The sequence below is a fragment of the Globicephala melas genome, chromosome 12 (assembly GCF_963455315.2).
Source record: "Globicephala melas chromosome 12, mGloMel1.2, whole genome shotgun sequence".
Taxonomy (NCBI): Eukaryota; Metazoa; Chordata; class Mammalia; order Artiodactyla; family Delphinidae; genus Globicephala; species Globicephala melas.
The window spans coordinates 88884386-88905084 of NC_083325.1; the positions used below are offsets into that span (position 1 = coordinate 88884386).

The 20699-nt window shown below is 48.4% G+C and overlaps 1 protein-coding gene across 27 annotated transcripts in view; it reads left to right on the forward strand.

Moving 5' to 3' along the window:
• MYT1L (myelin transcription factor 1 like) overlaps nucleotides 1-20699 on the forward strand; it is a 407540-nt gene that overhangs the window by 282666 nt on the left and 104175 nt on the right. For all 27 annotated transcript variants that reach the window (XM_060309910.1, XM_060309903.1, XM_060309902.1 and 24 more), the window contains one exon: nucleotides 8944-9296. In XM_060309910.1, coding sequence (XP_060165893.1) covers nucleotides 8944-9296 — 353 coding nt within the window. The remainder of the gene's footprint in view (nucleotides 1-8943; nucleotides 9297-20699) is intronic.

A 20699-nucleotide genomic window follows, 5' to 3' on the forward strand; every position in this document is an offset into this window, starting at 1 on the left:
AGGGGGGCATGTATCTTTGTGAGTTATAGTTTTTTCAGGATATTTGCCCAGGAGTGGGATTGCTGGATCATATGAGAACTCTATTTAGTTTTTTAAGGAACCTCCATACTGTTCTCCATAGTGGCTGCACCAATTTACATTCCCACCAACAGTGTAGAAGGGCTCCCTTTCTCTACACCCTCTTCAGCATTTATTATTTGTAGAGTTTTTGATGATGGCCATTCTGACCGGTGTGAGGTGACACTCATTGTAGTTTTGATTTGCATTTCTCTAATAATTAGTGATGTTGACCATCTTTTCATGTGCCTCTTGGCCATCTGGATGTCTTCTTTGGAGAGATGTCTATTTAGGTCTTCTGCCCGTTTTTTGATTGGGTTGTTTGTTTTTTTGATACTGAGTTCTGTGAGTTGTTTGTATCTTTTGGAGATTAATCCCTTGTCGGTTGCATCATTTGCAAATATTTTCTCCCATTCTGGGTTTGTCTTTTCAGTTCTCCCCATCAGTCTCAACTACTGTAATTCAAAGTAGCAGCACTGGTGCAACTTCAGGAGCTCCACAGTATCCCTTCAGTACTGAGTGTCACAGCAGCGTTGAATATCCCTGTAATATTGAGCATCCCAGCAGTGTTGAGGAGTATCACAGTAGTATTAAGCAGGACTGCAGTACTAAGTACACCTGCAGCATCAGCTGTTGCTATGGTATTAAGTACTGCTGCAGCGTCTAGGACCTGTGCTAGCACAAAGTGGAACAATCACTTGCTAATGATGTCACAGTTGCTGCCTCCAGTGTTCAATTCGTCTGGACTAAATGCAGACCGAAACGTCCGTGTTGCTGTGCTGTTGTTAAATGTGACCTAGAGCACTCTTGTCAACTTGTAAATATCAAGACCGATAAAGTTGAAAGCAGTATATGCAGCTGACAGCCTAAGCGCGCACGGTGCTCATTTCCAGCAGTTTCCGCTCTGGACGTGTTCTCTAAGCTGATGTAAGTAGGATGCTTAAGCGGCTTCTCTCCTGACCTGGCAGCGTTGTGCTCACGTAGCAGGTGGAAAGTCCAGTCATATTCTGACCTAGTGCCTGTCACTGACTCTCTCTGGCCTTAGCTTCTTCCTTTTCTAGGTGAAGGGGTAGATGGAGTGATTGCTGGGGTCCTCTCTCCTCCAGACTCTGCTGTTCTGAGAGTGTTGTCTTAGGAGTATCCCAGCACGTGGCTCCCCAGGCCATCATGAACTGGCCACTTCAGGAACCCTTTTAACCATCCGAGATTTTTAGCTCAAATAGGAAGAGTCAAAGTGAATTTACAGAGCAGTTTAATTTGTCGATCTCACTGCCAAGGAGTACACTGGCTGTTGGGGTGATTTTATCGGACATTCTCAACATTCTCCCCCTTGCAGTCTTATAAGTGGCAGGTGTAGTAAATGCTGTTTTGCAGATGGAAAGGCGAGGGCAAGCATGTCATTGAAAGCCGGGTGCTGGTGGAACCAACCTGAAGACCAGGAGGCTCACAGCAAAATCATCAGTAAAATATCAATCAATAGAAAGCAATGTATTGAACACCCACTCCTTCACTGGCACAGCGGCAGCTTAGAATAATTAATTCAATAGCACACCCTAATGCCAAGGAGGATAAAATGAACACACATGAAAAAGTCAGTAACAATATAGTTACAAAAAGGATGCTAAGTATCTGATGGTGCAGAGCTTTTAAAGACAGAGGATCCTGAATTCCAGACTGACCAGTGGTGACTTTATGGAAAAAGTAGAACTTGACATGGTCTGGGAGGGTCAGCGTGAGAGGAAATAGAGAAGTAGGGCTGGAAGGAAGGAGGGGAGGAAGGGGGAGAGGGAGGAGGGGAAAGCACGTGCTGCAGGCGCTATGCTCATACCACGGCTGCTTTAGTTGAATTCTTTTGACTTTGGAAGAACAGAGAAACACAGGTTATTTCCGGTGAAAAGAAAAACGGGAGGGGGATCCTGTAAGGATTTCAAGATTTCTTTTAAAATACAAGAAACAGTCCCAGCAGCCACTTAACCAAATCTCCTGGAAAGCGGGTTTGGGGAAAGGGTGCTGGTTTCTCTGTGTCTCCACCCATCCTCCCTGGTGGACGTCAGCCCTGTGGACCACGGACCCACCAGGCTGCTGCCTTCCCCTGGGGAAGTGTTCTTCTTGAGTCAAAATAAATTATACAGTGATTTTTTTTATGTTTTATTTGAATCTTTAAACTGCCATTGAAGGCAATAAGTATTTCATAACAGGCTACATCATTTAAAATGATAAAAGAAAAACCCATAAAGCAAGTCTCTGCCTTGCAGAAACAGAATTTTTTTAATCCTCTAAAGCCATAACGTCAAGTAAATATTTTGAAAATTTATTCATTGAATGTCTTACAATGCCTAGAACATTTATGTCACATTTAACTTAAAAATATGTACTATTCAAATCAGTCTGTCTCTCGTTTACAATACTATACAGAGAATAAAAGAACAAAATTAAGGAAATATGTCAATATGTAGTCAAAACTGAATTGGTTTTATTAATGTATATGTTGTTGAAAAGATATCAGGAGGATGTCTGGAATGCCAGCCATTTAATTGAATAATTCAGTGAATTAAGTTACTTCTGCAGTATTTTTAAATACCTTTATATATTCTAAAGACATGTAGGAATACCCCTTTAAAAGTTCAGTGGTAAAGAGGGATGTCAACTGTACACAAGACAAGAGGAGGGAGAGAATAACAGAAAGAGAGCTCAGATTTCCGGAGCTCCTTCCACATAGTCAGAAGGTGTTTCATGTACGTTTTTATGTTTTTCATTTGCTGCTAAGAGTCTGAATTAGGTATTACTGTACCCATCTTACAGATGGAGAAATTGAGGCTGGTAGGGATTAAATAAGCTGCCCAAGGTTGAACAGTTGTGTAATCTTGAGCAAGTGACTTAAGTATATGTTCTCAGCAGAGTCGCTTTTGTGTTTATGTAGCTCTGATGCTGTTCACAGACTCTCCGCATGTGTGATGACCTGAACCCTCTAACGTCTGCGTAGATACGGCCCAGCCTTCCAGGGCAGGTTCAAAACCCACCTCCTGCTGTGACATCCATCCTGGCCCAGGTCACTCTTCTCCCGCTCCTGTGGCCTCCCGGGGGCTCCGAGTGCTGTCCCGGGGTTGCAGGTTTCTCTGCTCCCACCCCCTCCAGCCAGACAGGGAGCCCTGGGGGAGCAGCTCAGGCCTCCTCGGAGCCCTCAGGGCACTTGGACAGTCCTCTGTCCTCTGCATCTCCTCCCTTTCCTCAAATGCCCGTCTTCCTAGGGCTCTGTCAGTCCTCTCTCTCCACTCTTCCCCAGGAAGCCAGCTCTATCCCGCTGTGCACGGACCGCCCCAAGCCAGTGCTGCCAGCCAGACCTCTCTCCTGAGTCCAGCCCTCTTGCTGCTGTGGGGACTGCGACCGTGCACGTTTAGCCCACCCGAGTCAGCCTGACCTTCCTGCCCCTCTGCCACCAAAAATCCCAACAAAACCCGGAGCCCTCCGCACCCTCCAATCAGTGGGTGTGAGCCGGGCTCCTCCAGCCTCTTCACCGCACTGCAGCCACAGGAAGGTGTTTACAGTGCGCAGACGACGCCCTGTAGGACTCTTCCCACTGACCACCTTGTGATGGGCACCTCTGTCTCCAGGGCTGTCCCTGCCATCCCACGGATGCAGTCACACCACTCTCTGTCTCTGTCTCTCTCTGTGTCTTTCTCTCCTGCCCCATTCGTATCGGGTCCTCTGTGAAGCTTTCCTGACCCTCTGTCCTGTCCACGAGGGTGACTCTCTGCTCCTGTCCTGTGAGGTGAGGGCTGTGTCTGCACTGCTCAAGGGAAGGTTTCCTGAACAAAAGAATCAATCTCTTCATTCAGCAGCATTTATGGCGAGCCTACCTACCACATGACAGATGTCAGAGAAGCAAATGTGTCAATGGACCCTCAGTAGAGCCCAGTGAGGGAGGAGCACAGTGTCTCTCCCTCTCTAGAGATCAGAAGCGAAGACGGGGGGGCGCGGGGTGGGTGTCAACACCTGCTTAGTGTTACTCAGCCTTGAGATTTTCAGCAAGGAGCTCAGGATCTGCCCCTCAACATGGGAATTATAATAGCACGTGTCTCACAGGGTCATCGTAGAGTTTAATGGATCCGTATATGTAGAGATTTTAGGAAACACCAGGCACATAATAAGTGATCTGTGAGCGGTGTTGGCATTAGCCGAGCTGCCAGGAGAAGCCAGGACTCCAGGATCATGTTCACATAGGATTTCTATTATTCCAAACTAATTATGTATCCTTGACACATTGAGGCTCTCCAAGCAACACAAGAAACAGATCACCCGTAAGGGCAGAGGCCACAAAGAACCCTCCTGAGCCTCGGAAGCGACCGCGGCCTTTCTAGGCTCCACGAGCATCGTCCTCAGCGGGGAGAGGCCAGCGCCAAGACCATCTCATGCTACATCCTTGTCTCCTGTCAGCAGCTGTAACGAGAGGGCTCTGAGCAGGGCACACTCGGCCAAACGTGTTTTTCAGTTTCTCAGACCCTGTCCCCTGTTTGTATTAAAATTGGAGACGTGAAAATGTCAAGCAAAAGACGATTAAAAATAACACGGAAATTGGCCTCGAGAGCATGTAATACACAATATTTTATATATGCGTTTGCTGCAGAAACTCCGGAAACTCCGTGGCAGGTAACCAATTTTCTAGAACAACCTGACACAAAAGACTGAACGTTGTTTAAATCAAGTTAACATCAAAAGGACTGTAAAAGCTACAGCAACTAAATGACCTACCAAGACACCCAAACGAGCAGAGTAGCTGCAGAACAGCAAAGCCTGGAGGCTGATTCGCAGCTTTAAGTAACTCAAGGAGGTTAAAGCCTGCGCTATCGCGATCTTATGAGTCATCATACGGACACTTTGAAGGTTCCACCGTGTGAGAAACATATAAATGCATTTATTGTCATCTTCGAATGTTGCATATTATATAGAGTGATAAGGATACAGGAGAGGGTGTGTGAAGGAGTTGTCAGTACGCCGACCTGGCCTCCGGGCTCACCTCTCAGCTCGGAGGCGGGTAGACCCGGCAGGTACAACAGCTACTCACGCCGGAAGCGGCTCAGCTACAGGGATCAGCAGAGACATTCACCCCAGCAGCACCCTTGTCCTTCAGAGGTGGCTGGGTCTGAGTCTGTTGTAAGTATACAGCATGCATTCCCTTGAGGGGCTGGGCTTTCTTGCATCACAGTTTTGTGAGCTGCCTCCCGAAGCTCGGCCCCTCCCTCCCTGTCCCCTACTCAGCTTCCCGCGTGTCCAGTGAGAGGCCTTCCCATCGGTTTCTCACTCAGCAGATATTTACTGAGAACCTACTATGTCCAGTATCGTAGCCACTAGCCACGTGTGGCTATTGGACTCTTGAAACGTGACTAGTGCTTCTGAGGAATTCATTTAAAAATCTCCTTTAATTTTATTAATTGGCTACACATGACTAGTGGCTACTCCGTTGGATACTGCAGCTCTAAAGATAGAACAATCCCTTAAACACGGGCCATTTTCTCTGTCTCATGAAGGAGAAAGACAGTATGTCAACCGATAATCACACTAGGATGTGATAAGTGCTTTCATTACTAATAAATGGAGAAAACTACGGTTTGTTCATTCAACAATATTCATGGAGTAGCCATCAAACACAAGGTTCCATTCGCTGCTATGGGAAACAGGCAGCTGTTCCCATGGTGGAGGCCTGACGACAGTGCTGAGAAGCAGAACGGAGGCGTGCAACACCGACCATGAATTCCAAGCCCTAAGTGAAGCTTGGACCTTCCTGCGCAGGTGAAGGGCCAGCCATGGCGCCTGCCAAGTTCTCTACCTGGGGTTTCATGTTGGCACCAGGTTCCCAATTTTTCCTAAGACTCTGCCATTTGTTCTGTCATGCTAGGGACATTCCAGAACTGTGGGGGGTTGTTGGATTTTTAGAAAGACTCATGTGTGTTGATAGACATGAGCCTGGATGAATCTGAAGGAGGTTGCAGCTGGAAAGCAGTCTGGCTTTTCCAGCACTTGGACCAGCGGCACCTGCTAGGTGGGAGAAAAGCAACACCCGTTCTTCCTCAGCTGTGCAAATTCTGTCCCGCTGGCCACCCATCAGCAGATGTGAGGTCCACACATGGCTTTGGGAGGCTCCACACTCCCCAACACGGGTCCCAGAGTCACTTCCCAAGGCTTCACTTTGAAACATTCCAAACCACTGGGTTTCATAGACCAGAAAGCGTCTGTCTATGGGAGTGGGTTCTTCATCCGGGAGCTGTTTGGCACACGTAAAGTGAAGTCTGTCCTGTGGGCTTGAATTCGGTTGTCGTGTTTAAGGTAGATACCAGGAACTCACCGTCAGCGTCAGTGGGTCAAATAGAGACGGGACAAAATGAATCTGTTTGTAGGAAGAGCGCAATTTTATTTCCGGTTTACATTCATAGCTGTAGAAAAAAGCGTGAGCATCAAACCATGTGAACTGGCAGAAGACGCTGGAAGCTTGAGGCCAGCTAATTCCAGAAATTGGAAAAAATGAATCCAAATGGTTTACAAAATGTAGGATAAGGAAGTAAAACCAATTCAGGTAACAATAGAAGGGCCGTCTCCATTCTCCTACTCTGAATTTTGCAACCCTACCGTGTAAGGTCTGAGCACCTTGCGATGTGGGGCTGCTGAGAGGGGACAGAATCAACAAGAAGTCCACCGCAGTGCTGGGTTTATGCCATCTACAGACATTCCCATTGCCAAGTGGAGGTGGGGCCGTTTTGAGTAACATGACTGAATAGCACAAGGTCAACTGTTTTCCCATCATTTCCCAGCATCTGAATGAATCTGAGAGTGAAAGCAGGCCAGTTGCCTGTCTCTGTGAACACCTGGTGTGCAGGTAGCGTTGATGCCGAGCAGACACGTCCAACAACTTGTTGATGAACTAAGACAAGAGAGAAGAGTTTTGGGAAGGTAACAACAGTCCTCATGAGCTGCCGGTTCACAGACAGAGCCCAGAGAAAAAGAAACTTATTGTTACACTTACTAATCTATTCGGATAAACGCAGAGTGAACACACTAACAAGTGCACTCAGATCCAGGACCACGTCTCAAGAAGATTCGCTGGAATGGAAGTTGGACTTGACCCGTCGTCAGGGATGGAGGCAGGGAGGGGCTACGGAATGTTTGGCTGAGATCGTTGACTCAGATTCTCCCCAAATCCATGTAAATGTTCACATAAAAGAAATCTCAGATACCTGTTTATTTCCTATGAGAAACACTCTCTAGACCAAAATTTGTTTCCTTCAGTTTTTTCTGATTATAATAAGCATTATCTGTTTTGATTATTGTATTTTTACAATATGAGAACAGTCAAAAGGCAGAAGACTCATCACTCTGTGTTTCACGGGTGGGAGCTCTGCCTGCTTCCCCCCTGACCCTATCTCGTCTCTCACGCTCTCAATCTGTCCTCACTGCACCTGCTGTCAGCTTCCCAACATGCAACTGTGATCGCATCATCGATTGCGTGAAGGAACTCAAATAACTCCCGTCATTAGCCTACAGGGATGGTCTGACCCCGAAGGGCTCTCAGGGCTTCGCGCCATCCTCACACCTCCTCCCAGACATCTGAGGCCTGCCTCCAGTGTAGCCTCTTCCTGGGGACGCCCCAGCTCCCTTCGCTGGCTGCCCCTCTATTTTATGATGTAGTGCCCTCTCTATACTTTTATCATAGTGTCTGTCACATGCTCTATTCACTCAACAACTATTGGATGAGTGCCCATGACTCCCCGGGCATTTGGTGCACGGTGGTAAACAGTGGCCAGAGGTTCTAAAGCAGAATTACTGCCATGTCTGAGTCCCTACGGGGCCATAAGTGACTTGAAGGGTGGATCTGTGCCTTTCACCTCTGAGTCTCCTGCACAGCATGGGGCCCAGCAAAGAGGAGGCTCCCAAAATAAATACACACTGGGTGGGTTCATGACTGAATGAACATTTTGCCATTCCTAGGTCCCAAAGTGAGCCAGTCATAGTCTGCAGGAATCCCCTATCGGAGTGTTCACTTAGTGAGGAAGATCACACATCTCATTTTAGACACACAGAACAATTGCCAACAGCATTTTCCCGGATGTCTTTTCTCCCCATTCCTTGCAGTATATATACATATAGAGTTTCCAGGAAGAAAAAGACTCCAATTAGCAACAATGCTTTGGAAAATTGCCCCTTTTCAAGGAAAGGTTATGAGCTCTTGCTGTAAGGGTCTCACCCAAGTTTGGGCCAGTTTTAGCAAGATTAGTGCTGACTGCCAAATACACCAAGTCTGCTTTCTGTGACGCCAGGGCAGGACTGACACCTTCTACGGAGCCTGAACCTTGCTCCCATCAAAGGCATGTACGGTCCACCTCCTTTGAGTGGTCATTCTGTCTACAGATATAATTTTATCTAGAGAATGTACAAAAATCCAAATATATCCAAAGCTTTTTTGCAACTTCTATATTTTCATATTTCACAAAAATGTATATATGTTAATATAGTATGAATGAACTTTTTTTTAAATGTGCGTTGCACACCATGTGCGTTCGGTAAGATGTTTAGTGAACTTGTGCTGTCGATTACATGATGTTGCTGTGCACGTGCTTCGTAAACCATCCCCGGGGGTGCTGTGAAGATCCCTGTGTGATCACGTGGACGGCAGTGATAAGGGACGAGGAGAGGAGAGAAAAGTTTAGCAGCCCCAGACACCAGCCAGCTGTGTCTCTGTGGAATGTCGCTCTGTGCACAGGTGCCGGCGCACTCGTGGGAGTCCGTGTGCTCACATCCTTTCTGCGTTCGTGCCGAACCTCTGCCTCTTCATCCGGGGCTCCCGTCGCCCTGATCCTCAGAGACAGTAACTCAGATCTTCTCTCTCTTTTCTAACAGCGTGTATGGCTGCCCCTTGGCTAAAAAAAGAAAAACACAAGACAAACAGCCCCAAGAACCGGCTCCCAAGCGAAAACCGTTTGCGGTGAAAGCGGACAGCTCGTCGGTGGATGAGTGTTACGACAGCGACGGCACGGAGGATGGGGACGAGAAGGACGAGGCCGAGGAGGAGGACGGCTCAGACGAGGACGACGAGCCGCGGGACGACGACGACGACGACGACGAGGGGGGCCGGGACGAGGACATCGAGGACGAGGATGAGGACGGCGAGGACGGCGAGGACGACGAGGACGACGACGACGACGAGGACGACGAGGAGGACGACGACGACGAGGACGACGACGAGGAGAACGGTAATCTGCAGCGCGGTGGCGGGGACCGAGCGGTGGGCGGGGCCGCTTCCGGGAGGATGGTCCGGGCCGGCGGCCGTGGCGCATGCGTGCTTGATGCCCACGGGATTAGGCGGCCGGGGCAGCGCTGGGAGGCGCGGTTGTGCGTGTGTCTTTCCCTTTCCTTTTAGAGAAGTTCTTTAAATCATCCATCAGACATTAGATGTTGCTTCGGTCACGTTGTCACTCAGACTGGTCATCCCCAGAGTCTGCTGAAATATCTGTGGTGTGCACGTCTGCTTAGCTCGGCAACTTTTATCCAGAGAGTTCAGTTTGCCTGTTCTCGGAGGCTCCACCCGAGAGATCCCCGTCATGAGCCGCTCCGGTGGCTGTGGTGTTGGCACGGGCAGCCCACGTGCCTCCCGGGAGCCGGAAGCCTGTGTGAGCCCTGCTGCAGGAGCTGCTGAAGTAGGTCTGTCCGTCAGTGGCCAAGGCTTTCCTTTAGGGGCCGTCAGGTATGGGTCCGAGGAGGAAGCCGGCTGTAAGGAAGCAATGAATCAACCCGTCATCTGCCTCCATGCTCAAGAGCTGTGTTTTCCGATCCGGGGAGACAGACACATGAAGGGCACGTTGCGCAGGGTAGTGGCATCTTTGGGCAAAAATTTCAGGTGGTTGTGTGTTTACATCCAGCTTACTGTTAGTGCCAGACTCAGAAATAGGACTTCAAAGCCAGTCCCTTCACAGGAGTCCTTTCTTTTCTAGAAGGACGTGGGAGGTCGCTGAAGAGCCTAGTTCTAGGCTTCTCTGGTGTAGAGCTTGCCCCAGAGAAATGGCAAAGCAGGTTGAAAAAGTGGAGGGAATATTTTTCCCTTACACTTCTTCCTTGGTCTCAATGCTCTCCAAGAATCTGAATTCTGAGAAAGGCTAATTCCTCAACACAAAGGACAATGGTTTCAGCCGATGGAGAGAGAGTTTTTAGATTAGGCGGGTGTGAATTGGTTGTTGCTAATCCCGTGGAGTGGGCATGAATCAACTTTCCTCCTTCAGGGGTTACACTAGTTTGTTCCAGGAAACCTGGCTTTTATGAAAGAATACTCGATTGTTACTGTAGTTTAGGGTCCTTATGAAAACAACTGACTGCTTAACTTACATGGATAGTACAAACGTATCTGTATATAAATGCATACACACGCACGCACGCACGCACGCACACATGCATAAACTTCATGCATTAAAATCTGGTCTCCCCAGGTTACTTTTCTCGTCTTGTTATTATAGGCCGTGGCGCGGAGACAGCCTAAGGAGTAGCAATAGCATACACCCACAGACACACCATGCGCTCTGCTAAGCAGACCGTGGTGTCATTAATGAGACGATGGCTCTTTCATGCTGAGTATTAAAAACAGCAGCTCTGGGTAATAAAATATGTGGAAAGTTGGAGAATCGACCAATTTGGCAAATTGTTTCTGGACCCTGTACTACATGTGCGTAGCTCTGGGTGAGATCGTTCGTTGTTGAGGCTGACTCATGATTTGTACCTTAACCATGGCTTCTTATGAAGATAGTATAAAATACTGCTCCTTCACATTCTCGTTCTATGTTTAGAAAGCGGCAGACATTAATATTTGAAGTTATGGATGTTTGTGGGTGTGGTGAATTAGGGTCGGAGATATTTGCACATATGCATCATTTAACCAAGTGCCTTAACCAGAGTCTAGGCTCTGCTCTCCGTTTGCTAGAATTAAACTTTCCATTTTAATTTACTTAGGGCCATATTTTAAATAATCTACTTTTAAAAGTGCAAAATGACGTATTTTGAAAAAGCGATCACAGGCTTATCGAAACAGCTTTAGCATGTGACTGCACTGGCTTCATTCACTCTGACTTGAACGCTTAGAGTTGTTTGAAAAAGTGAGAAAGCAGGGCTTCCCTGGTGGCAAAGTGGTTGAGAGTCCGCCTGCCGATGCAGGGGACGCGGGTTCGTGCCCCGGTCCGGGAGGATCTCACATGCCGCGGAGCGGCTGGGCCCGTGAGCCATGGACGCTGAGCCTGCGCGTCCGGAGCCTGTGCTCCACAACGGGAGAGGCCACAACAGGGAGAGACCCACATACCGTAAAAAAAAAAAAAAAAAAAAGTGAGAAAACAAACCAAAGATAAAGACATTTTTCTAGGAAAATTCATGCAAGTGGGCATAATCAAGGGGGCGTGATAGAGCCATGAAACAATTGCATAATTATAACATCGGCCCCAGAATGTCTGACTATGTGACCCACCCTGCCTGGTGACCAGCACTCAGTGTTCTGCAAACATGAAGCCCAAGTCGGAGGCATGTAAGGAAGTTGGTTCCAGAAAGAAAATGCCCAGTAGGAGGATGAATGAATGATCAACCCTTGGTCCCTGGTGGCAGAATTCATATTCAGCTCTGGATTCTCCAGCTAAGCACCTTCTAGAATCATCTATTCTGTGAACTTTAGAGGAATCAACTAAAACTACTAAAGAGAGGTTCCGCCGTGGTGGCCATTTATGGATCATCAGGCTACCTCTTCTGCTGTAAGGCAGATATGTCCATTTTACCAAATACTTTGGCAGTAAGGTGTAATAAGCTACTCCCTCGTAGACAGCCTCTCATCAAGTCCTAAGTCCCAAGGAGTCGTTGGATCAAAGGTAGCCCATGTGATGGACCCTGAACTGTGGCTCTGATCGCTCTAAGTTCTGTGCAGGAAGGCCCAAAGCCTTGCTTGATTTCCAAGTCAAACAAAAGCATCCCCCCTAAGCAGAAACCATTTCCGAGGCCTGATTCCCGGAGAAGGTTTCACCGAGTTCTTCTGTTACAGGGAGAAATCTCCCCTGGAGGAGCCCACGGACAGGTGTTCCAAGACCCCATGTAGCCAATATCACACAAAGATATGCCAGGTGGCTTATCCAGTGGGTTATTTCATAACCCCCAGGGTCAGGAATCTTCAGGAAGGTTCTAGATCAAGGAGACACATCTGCTGATGAAGTGCTCATTTTACATGATCAAACTCCTGGCTGTGTGTGACTTACGACAATCAGGCTTCGATTATCCATCCATCTCCCATGTTCACGTCCTCCCAAATGCGTTTTATTTTACCTGACGGCTACGTTTAGTGCCAAAATCACTATCAGTCTGTGTGAGTGTCTGCCCCATAGCCATGTCTGTAACATGAGAAACCCCACGTTGTATGTCTTTGTCCCCTCCTTGTATTGGCAGAAACTGTTTCTGAAAAACTGGGGAAGGTACTTTCTGTGTCTGGTGACCAGAGTTCTGGGTCAGCATCTCGAAGTCGGTCTTGCGTGTCCCTTGTTGACACTCTTGGCGGTTGTCGCGTTGCTGAGCCAGCAGCAGATCCTCTCCAAGGGGGACTGTGCCTCTTTCTTAGTAAACTGAAGCACAGACGGTGACTGACAGTTAACAGAGTGAGAAGCGAGGCAGGCAGGACTCGGCGCGCGGAGGCATCTCGGGCGCCGAGGGCCGGCTCATAGGGCCTGTCACCGCAGCTGATGGCCACCCGGGGAAACCAGGGCAGCAGATGGAGTCGCACGGACGAAGCTTAAGCTGCCCTCAGCCTCCCTAGTCGCTATAAAGTCTCAGACTACTTCTACCATCTTCCACCTCTGTTATAAACTGGAATGTGAAGTTTATTGAGAGGTCTTGTTACAGAGAAAACAAATGCTTATAAACCACCAAATTATTACACAGGAGCCCACGGAGTACAGAAGGACTATTATTGATAACTTGCAAATTAGGTGTTTATTCCAATTCCAAGAGTCCTCTGGCGTTGTAGTTACACGTGAACCAAAATATTACTAATAATGTACATTTCCAGTCAGTATAGTCATGTACACACTGTGTTTGATCTTCACGGTGATTGTGTAAGACACGGCAGGGTAGAAATTACTTCACTCTCATTGTGCTAATTAGAAACTGAGGCTCAGAAAGATAAGGTTATTTTCAGCAGGTGACAGATATATGGTCGAGCTCTGTCGGTGGTTTCTCTTACCTCAGAGCTCATGTTCTCTTTATCACTCTCTGCTCATCTGAAGAACAGGAATTGCTATCTGAGTAACTCATTTCAGATTACATTAAATGCATCACTAATTAATCAGAATTATATTTTGTCCAGTTGACCTATCATAGGCTGGTCTTTTGCATGAAGAATTTTATTTTCAAAATGCATGTGATGGTCTAAGGTGTAATTATGAGCTTAAAGTTCCCTCGTTATCCTAAAGTTGAGAAAGTTATTATTCAGGGGTCATAGCTTTTTCTAATAGCAGATTTTTTACATGGTATATAGGAAGTACCTTTTCAGAGTCTTATAATTTGAGAAATATAGATTCAATGGTTATTTAATGCCTAGTAAGTTACACTTATTTTCATACTACAGCCCACTAAAAAGAATACATCTTTAAATAATAGAGAGACTCACATATGTGTGTATAAAGTAAGTGTATGTATTTAAATCTCCTTATGAGTATATATTGTATCTGCCCACTGACAGGAAAGAAAATTCTGTGAGGAAGAGCATAGCAATTTGCTGTCCAGATGACAGAAATGTTCATGTCCACTGCCTTTATTAACACATAACTGTTTCTTTTTTGTGTGATTTGCTCTGATTATAACTTTATTTTTTTTAATGTTCATTGGAGTATAGTCGATTTACAATGTTGTGTTAGTTTCAGGTGTACAGCAAAGTGAGTCAGTTATACATATACATATATCCACTCTTTTTAAAATTCTTTTCCCATATAGGCCATTGCAGAGTATTGAGTAGAATTCCCCGTGCTATACAGCAGGTCCTTATTAGTTATCTATTTTATATATAGTAGTGTGTATATGTCCATCCCAATCTCCCAGTTTATCCCCCCTTACCCCCAGTAACCATAAGTTTGCATAACTGTTTATTAATATATTCTGTTTCTGAAATACATTTGTAAATAAGTAAGGTCCTTTCTTTGCTTACTCTTTATTGAATCTTGGGACTTTCTGGACAATTCAACTTTGAAGACAATTGACTTGGCCATTGGGTTAAATTAGGTAGAAATGCAAACACCTTCCTTTTCTAGAGGTTTTCTGGCTTCATGCTGTTCTGTGTGTGAATTAGCCACAGATGTGTGGTGGCCTCCTTGGAAGGTCACATCTAAGAAGGAACTGGGAGGTTTGAAGGGCAATGTGAATACTTACGTTGAGAATGTACAGTGTACGGCAAAGCTGCTCTGGGCAGGGTTTAGTGAGCTGACCAGAGGCTGAGTGGCCTGTGAGACGTGGAGCCCAGCAGACTCTGGTCAGGTCACTGCAGCTCGCCTCTCCTCCCATCCGTGGATACCTTCACAATGGTGTGGTCAGTGCCTGTCACATTCTGACTATGGGCTCTGTTTGCACTGCCTCCCCAGCGAGCAAATCCATACGTAATCCAGCTTCTCTGCAGAAACTCATCTGTCTTTGAAGGGAACTCAAGACAAAACCCGCCCTCACAGACACAACTCTTGTTTTAATTACCACGTTTCCAGGGTGTTTTTTATTCCACACAGGATGATGCCCTGGGTGCCATGTTATTAAAGCATCATGACAACTTGCAAGCAATGGGCTTGAACTTCCATAAGCCAGGACAGAATGAGGAGGGTGAGGGTCTCTCACTGTGGCCTCCTATCTCCCCAGACTCCCTTTCGATGAGGCACTCGCACTGATCAGCCAGTTACCTCTTACCTCATTCTCAGGAAACGGCCCTGATGCAGGAAGCAAGTTGAGATACGGACAGACTGTGCATCAAAATTAGCCCCCCAGCTTTCTCCTGCAGTCAGCAGAAAACGCAGTGAGTTCTGTGACCAGCGGAGAAACCAAGGTGTGTTTAGTAGGCAAGGTCTCAACTGTGCATTGTCGGGAGAAAGAATATGATGACTTTTTATCATCCTAAAAATTAATCTCTCCCTCCATCCATGAAAGCGTTATTTTAGGCAGTTTGGTAGGCGAATACATTGAGTGGATGCTTCTGCTACTCAGAAATGAGTAAAGGCAGAACGAGGCGTTTCTAGGTATCAGTTTATGATAAAAATTAAACTTTCTTCTTGCAAACTAATTTTGCGTAATTAGAAAATATAATTATATGTTATGTTTCATAAATTTTCAGACTCTTCAATACAAACCAGAAAACTTGCTAACAAGGTGACTTCGTGTACATTTGAGACGCAAGCAACGTGCATAAAGTACGGGCAAGAGTCTCTTTTCACATAATAATAAGGAATAGATGTAAGAGAGTAGATCTAACACATTTTTATTCAATTTTTTTTTTTTTATTTAAAAGCTTTTAATGACATCACATATACTTAACAGATAGGGCACAAGTCGAGAGGCACAGGTCACACGACTGAGCACCGGGCCTGGGTGACCACCTCCCTGCTCAGGCCCGGCCTCTGGAGTTCATGCCTATCAATGCCATTTTGATTGTGCAGTAAGATGAAAATTGTCATCACAACCGTTACAGTGACAGAGAACTGCACACTGTGTATCAAATAGCAAGGCAATGGAGCAAATTATAACACAGTGTGGCAACGCACAAGCAGGTAACCACTACGGTAACAGGACTTTGTCCAGTAAATGCTCTTTATTCCATTTGTTTTTAAGGTCCACTTGAAGGGATGACCAGCTTATTTCTTTGTGTTAATTTGATTTTTTTTTTTTTTTTTTTTTTTTTTTTGCGGTACGCGGGCCTCTCACTGTTGCGGCCTCTCCCGTTACGGAGCACAGGCTCCAGACGCGCAGGCTCAGCGGCCATGGCTCACGGGCCCAGCCGCTCCGCAGCATGTGGGATATTCCCGGACCGGGGCACAAACCCGTGTCCCCTGCATCGGCATGGCGGACTCTCAACCACTGTGCCACCAGGGAAGCCCCTTAATTTGATTTTTATTCCAAATGCTAGCGTGGCAGAGGGTGGGATAAAGGTGGGAAGGCATGTCTCGTAGCCCTGCTTCCCTCACTCTCCCTGGATTTCAGTTTGGCATCCAGAGATTAGGATGACAACACTTGCCTTTCGCTCACCTCACTGCTTGGTTACTAAGCTTTAAAGCAGGTGTGGTCCAGAGAGATACTGGGGAGAGGCGAGCCATCCAGAGCTGCAAAGTGGCAACCGTAACTCAGGTGGCTTTTGCACGGTTCTCCTCTCTCAGGCACAAACTTGTCTGTAATTCATGGAACCCAAGGTCCATGGCGATACCAAGCAAATATATTAGGTACATCAAAGCTGCATTAATTTAAAAGACTCAGGGCCTGGTGAAAGCTCACTTCAAAACAACGGAATGTGTTTTCTGTGTACACAGAAGTGCACTGGGTTCCACGGGGACACAAAAGCTAAACAGATACCACGCTTTGCCAAAAAGAAACACAGATAACATAGCACGAAAGAGGAGTGTGTACATGAAAACACATATGCAATCGTGCCTCACAAAGGGCAGAATTAGAAGCCATAAGCCGAGATGGAGGCTTTAAAGGTTTGAGTTGAAAACAAGAACAAAAGTTTTCAGATTTGAAGATTGTTGAGCTTTAGATTAGGTTACCAAAGAACGTGGTAGTGTTTCTGAAAGGCCTTTTCTGTCTGATGGGGATTGAATACGGTCGAAGAGAAGAACGGGGGCCCCGCGCCTCCCAAGTTCCTCCCAATCAAACATACTCATTGGAATGACCACATCACACCAGTATGTAAAACAGGAGGACCAAAGTTTGCGCAGACTCATTTCTACTCCCTGGTTTACAGCATCAGCAGTAGCAAAAGCAACCTTGTTCTGCTGGGCCAGGGATGTTCAAGGTCGTCCAGTTAATTTGGAAAGTCTCCGAGCTGTGTGTGCGTGCACGCGCATGTGTGCGTGTGTGATTAGAGACAGAGAGACAGAGAGAGAGAGAGAGAGAGAGGGATGCAGTTGGTTAGTGTGTTTCAGTCCGTCTCAGCCTGAAAACTACTGATTTCAAATAGCTCTTGTCTGGATTGGGGGGTATGACTATCCTATTTCTTAGTCTCCAAACTTAGATAAACCACATACCTAAAATGTCATCAAGTAGAAAGGTCCTCAAAACTTAGTGAACAAATAAAACTTTATTCACTCGCATTCCGTTAATTAAGATCCCTAATGAATAAAAACTTCAAGAAGCATAACTTACACATTCTACATTAAAAATTATTATGCAACTTGGATCCCTTGTGAAAACCATTATTTTTTCCTTCAGTTTATCTCATTTAGCTCAAAGGACATTTTTACATCATGTTTCAGCTTATGAAATGGACAACTTCTAGAATCAAGAAGCCAACAGTTGGGCTTCCCTGGTGGCACAGTGGTTGAGAGTCCGCCTGCCGATGCAGGGGACACGGGTTCGTGCCCCGGTCCGGGAGGATCCCACAATGCCGCGGAGCGGCTGGGCCCGTGAGCCACGGCCGCTGAGCCTGCGCGTCCGGAGCCTGTGCTCCGCAACGGGAGAGGCCACAACAGTGAGAGGCCCGCGTACTGCAAAAATAAATAAATAAATAAAACAAAGAAGCCAACAATCCTCTTCTGAGCTGTTGTAGTGACGTTAGCCTGTGCTTTGGATGCCGTCGAGCTGGCAGAATTCTGCCCGGGCCCCCATGCCTCGCTCTGGGCCCGGGAAGCTGACTGTACACGCGTGAGGTCTGACTCGGGGCGTGAAAGGGGATGCATGGCCGTGACCTTCAGCTGTGCTGACAGGGCAGGTGACAGGAAGGGTTGGACTAGAGATGCACAGGGGCTGCGTGCGGACACGGGCCACCCTCCTCCACCACAAGCCCAGACAGCGGGCTTTCCCCTGGAGACGATGCAACAGACGTGCTGGGACCACCTTCTGTGCTTGCGGCATCCTTCCTGCACTGCAGACGCAGCTCTCGGGAGTCGGGTCGGGACCAGACTGTCACCTTCCAAGCCAGGCACCGCCGTGGGGCCCCAGACGCCACAGAGCTGTTCCTCGACCGCACAGTGATCTGGTGGGGGGCGGTTTATATCTGTGTTACTTAAGTCCACATATAAATTACATATATATATATATTTATAAAAGTCAGAATCAGAGCTCAGCTCCCACTGAATTTCCATGTGCTGGCCCTGCATGGGCCAACATGGTAGCCCCTGGCCACACGGGGTTGTTTAAATATATATTTGTTGAGTTTGAATTTAACTTAAATTAATTAAAATCACATAGTGTTGAAACTCCACACCCTCAGGCCCAGCAGCCTTTGCGCCGCAGCCCCTCCTCCCGGCATGCGGTCCCCTCATCTCTCAGGTCTCTGCCCAGAGGCCACCGTCTTGGCAAGCCTGGCCCAGCTGCACCTGAAGTGGCCCCTGTCCTGCCCGCCCGGCCCCTCACAGCACTGGCCACCAGCTGACATCACTGATTACAGCTATTTGCCGTGCGTTTCTCTTCCGGCCCCTAGGCGGTGGCGTCCCCGCCTCCTGGGCTCATCCCTCTGGTCCGAACAGCGGTGAAGTGAATAAAGAAGCTGCATTTGTTCGTGTCCCACAGGCCTGTCAGAAGTGGCCTAAGCAAAACTGTGACTATTAGAACGTCTGTCCGTGATCTGGTAAAGACTTGTCCTATGTCGTCCTCTCCGAAGTTTTGGCATCTTGAAGTTGGAGGAAGATATCTCGAAAAGCCGATATTTGACCCAGTAAATGCCGACGGATGGAGCTCCTCAGGCCTGCGTCCCCAGGCCTCCGTGTACCGCGTGAGAGCCACGCGGCCGCAGTGAATCGGCCGCCCCTTCCCCGGCCCCGGCCTGCCCCCGAGGGTTGCTCTGCCTCAGACGCCGGACGTGATGCGCGGGTCTCTCCCACGTGGCTCATCTCGGGCTAAGGAAGGCTTTCAGGCCAGGCCGGGAGCTGAGATCGGGAACACGTTAGAAGCGCACGGCTCAGAGGGGAGCCGGCGGGTTCCTGAAGCGACCCTGTGCTGGGGCGCATCCTTCCCGGGCCCGGGGACAGCAGGGGCTGGAGGGGACCCTGTGTCCTGCTGCACGGGATCAGCTGATTTACACAGACAGGGGCAAATCCCAGCCCAGTAAGCCCGCTCCTCTGGGGAGAGGTAGGTCCAGCCGCTCCAAGTGCGGGCAGGCGTGGGGATGAGGCCGCAGCCTGGAAACAGGCACAGAAGCAACAACACACAGCTCAGAAAAAAGGTCTGGGGACCGCGTACACTTCACCCACATCATCTCCCCCCACGACGCGCACCGTTGAGAACAAAGCAACTACCTCTAATCACCCAGAAACCACTGTTAAAACTGTGAAAAGAGAGGGGGGTAGTCTGAAATTCCCCGCCAAAGTGAAAACAAGACAAACAACAACACTGTTAAGTAAGTTGGAACTAGAAAATGTGACAGGTAAGTCTAGAGAGGTGACAAACCTTGAATCTTCCAGCCAGGTCACCCGTCTGTTCCACCCTCACCTTCGAGATTCCCCTCTCGTCCACACTGAACCTGGGGGGTTAGTGTGAAGGGGTCCTGGGGGTCTCCAGCTCCGCTCCCCGCTGCTCAGATGGGGACAGGGAGCTTGAGGAGGAAGGGCTGCCAGGGCCCCGGTGCTGGCCACGGGAGAAGGGCTGTGACCAGGATTCACCCCCTCAGGCGGCCGAGGCTGGCGCCCCCCCGGCAGAAGCTGTAGTAAGAGCAGTGCCTGGGCAAGTGGGACGGCCCCTCCTACCACAGAGGGAAAGGGTCCACAACGTCTCAAAGAGGGTCGGGGGTATTTGCAGAATTTGCTCCGTCTGGTCTTGGGGACAGGGCTGCAGGAGTTACGTGTCTTCAGAGGGTCCAAGTCCATGGATCACTGAGGGGGTCGGTCTGTCCTCTGGTCCTTCCCTCCCCCGTCTCTGCACAACCTCATGCCTGGGTGTCCCTGACCCTCCCACCTTCCTACCCACTCGGTCCCCTCACGCTGCCCAGGACGCTGGTCCTATGAACCCAGTCCAAGATGTTCCTAATTTCCAAACCTTTTCTCCGCATCAGAATGGACTTCAACTCCGCCATTCAGGACCCTCGTAGGTGACAGGCCAACGAAGCTGGCAATTCCGGCAGACATCTCAACACCTGGTGCTATAACGAGCCCTCAAGCCTCAGCAAACCAGCGTAGAGGAGGAAGGCTCCGAACAGCAACAGCAGCTCCAAGTGGCTGTCAGGCAGCAACCGTGGTGGGTGCAGAGCTGGACGCCCGGCTGGGGCTGGTCTAGAACGGGCCGTGGCGGCGAGGACGGGCAGGTCCGGCTGCTGTGGAAGGAGGCCGTGCTGGCCCAGCATCCTGGGATGGCGTCCCGCCCTGTCACCTAGCAACAAGATGATGTGGAGGAAACACCAGCCTCTCTGGGGCTCCGTGGTGTCACCTTCGGAAGGACAGTAGGTGACACCTCCTTCTCACAGGGCCCCTGTG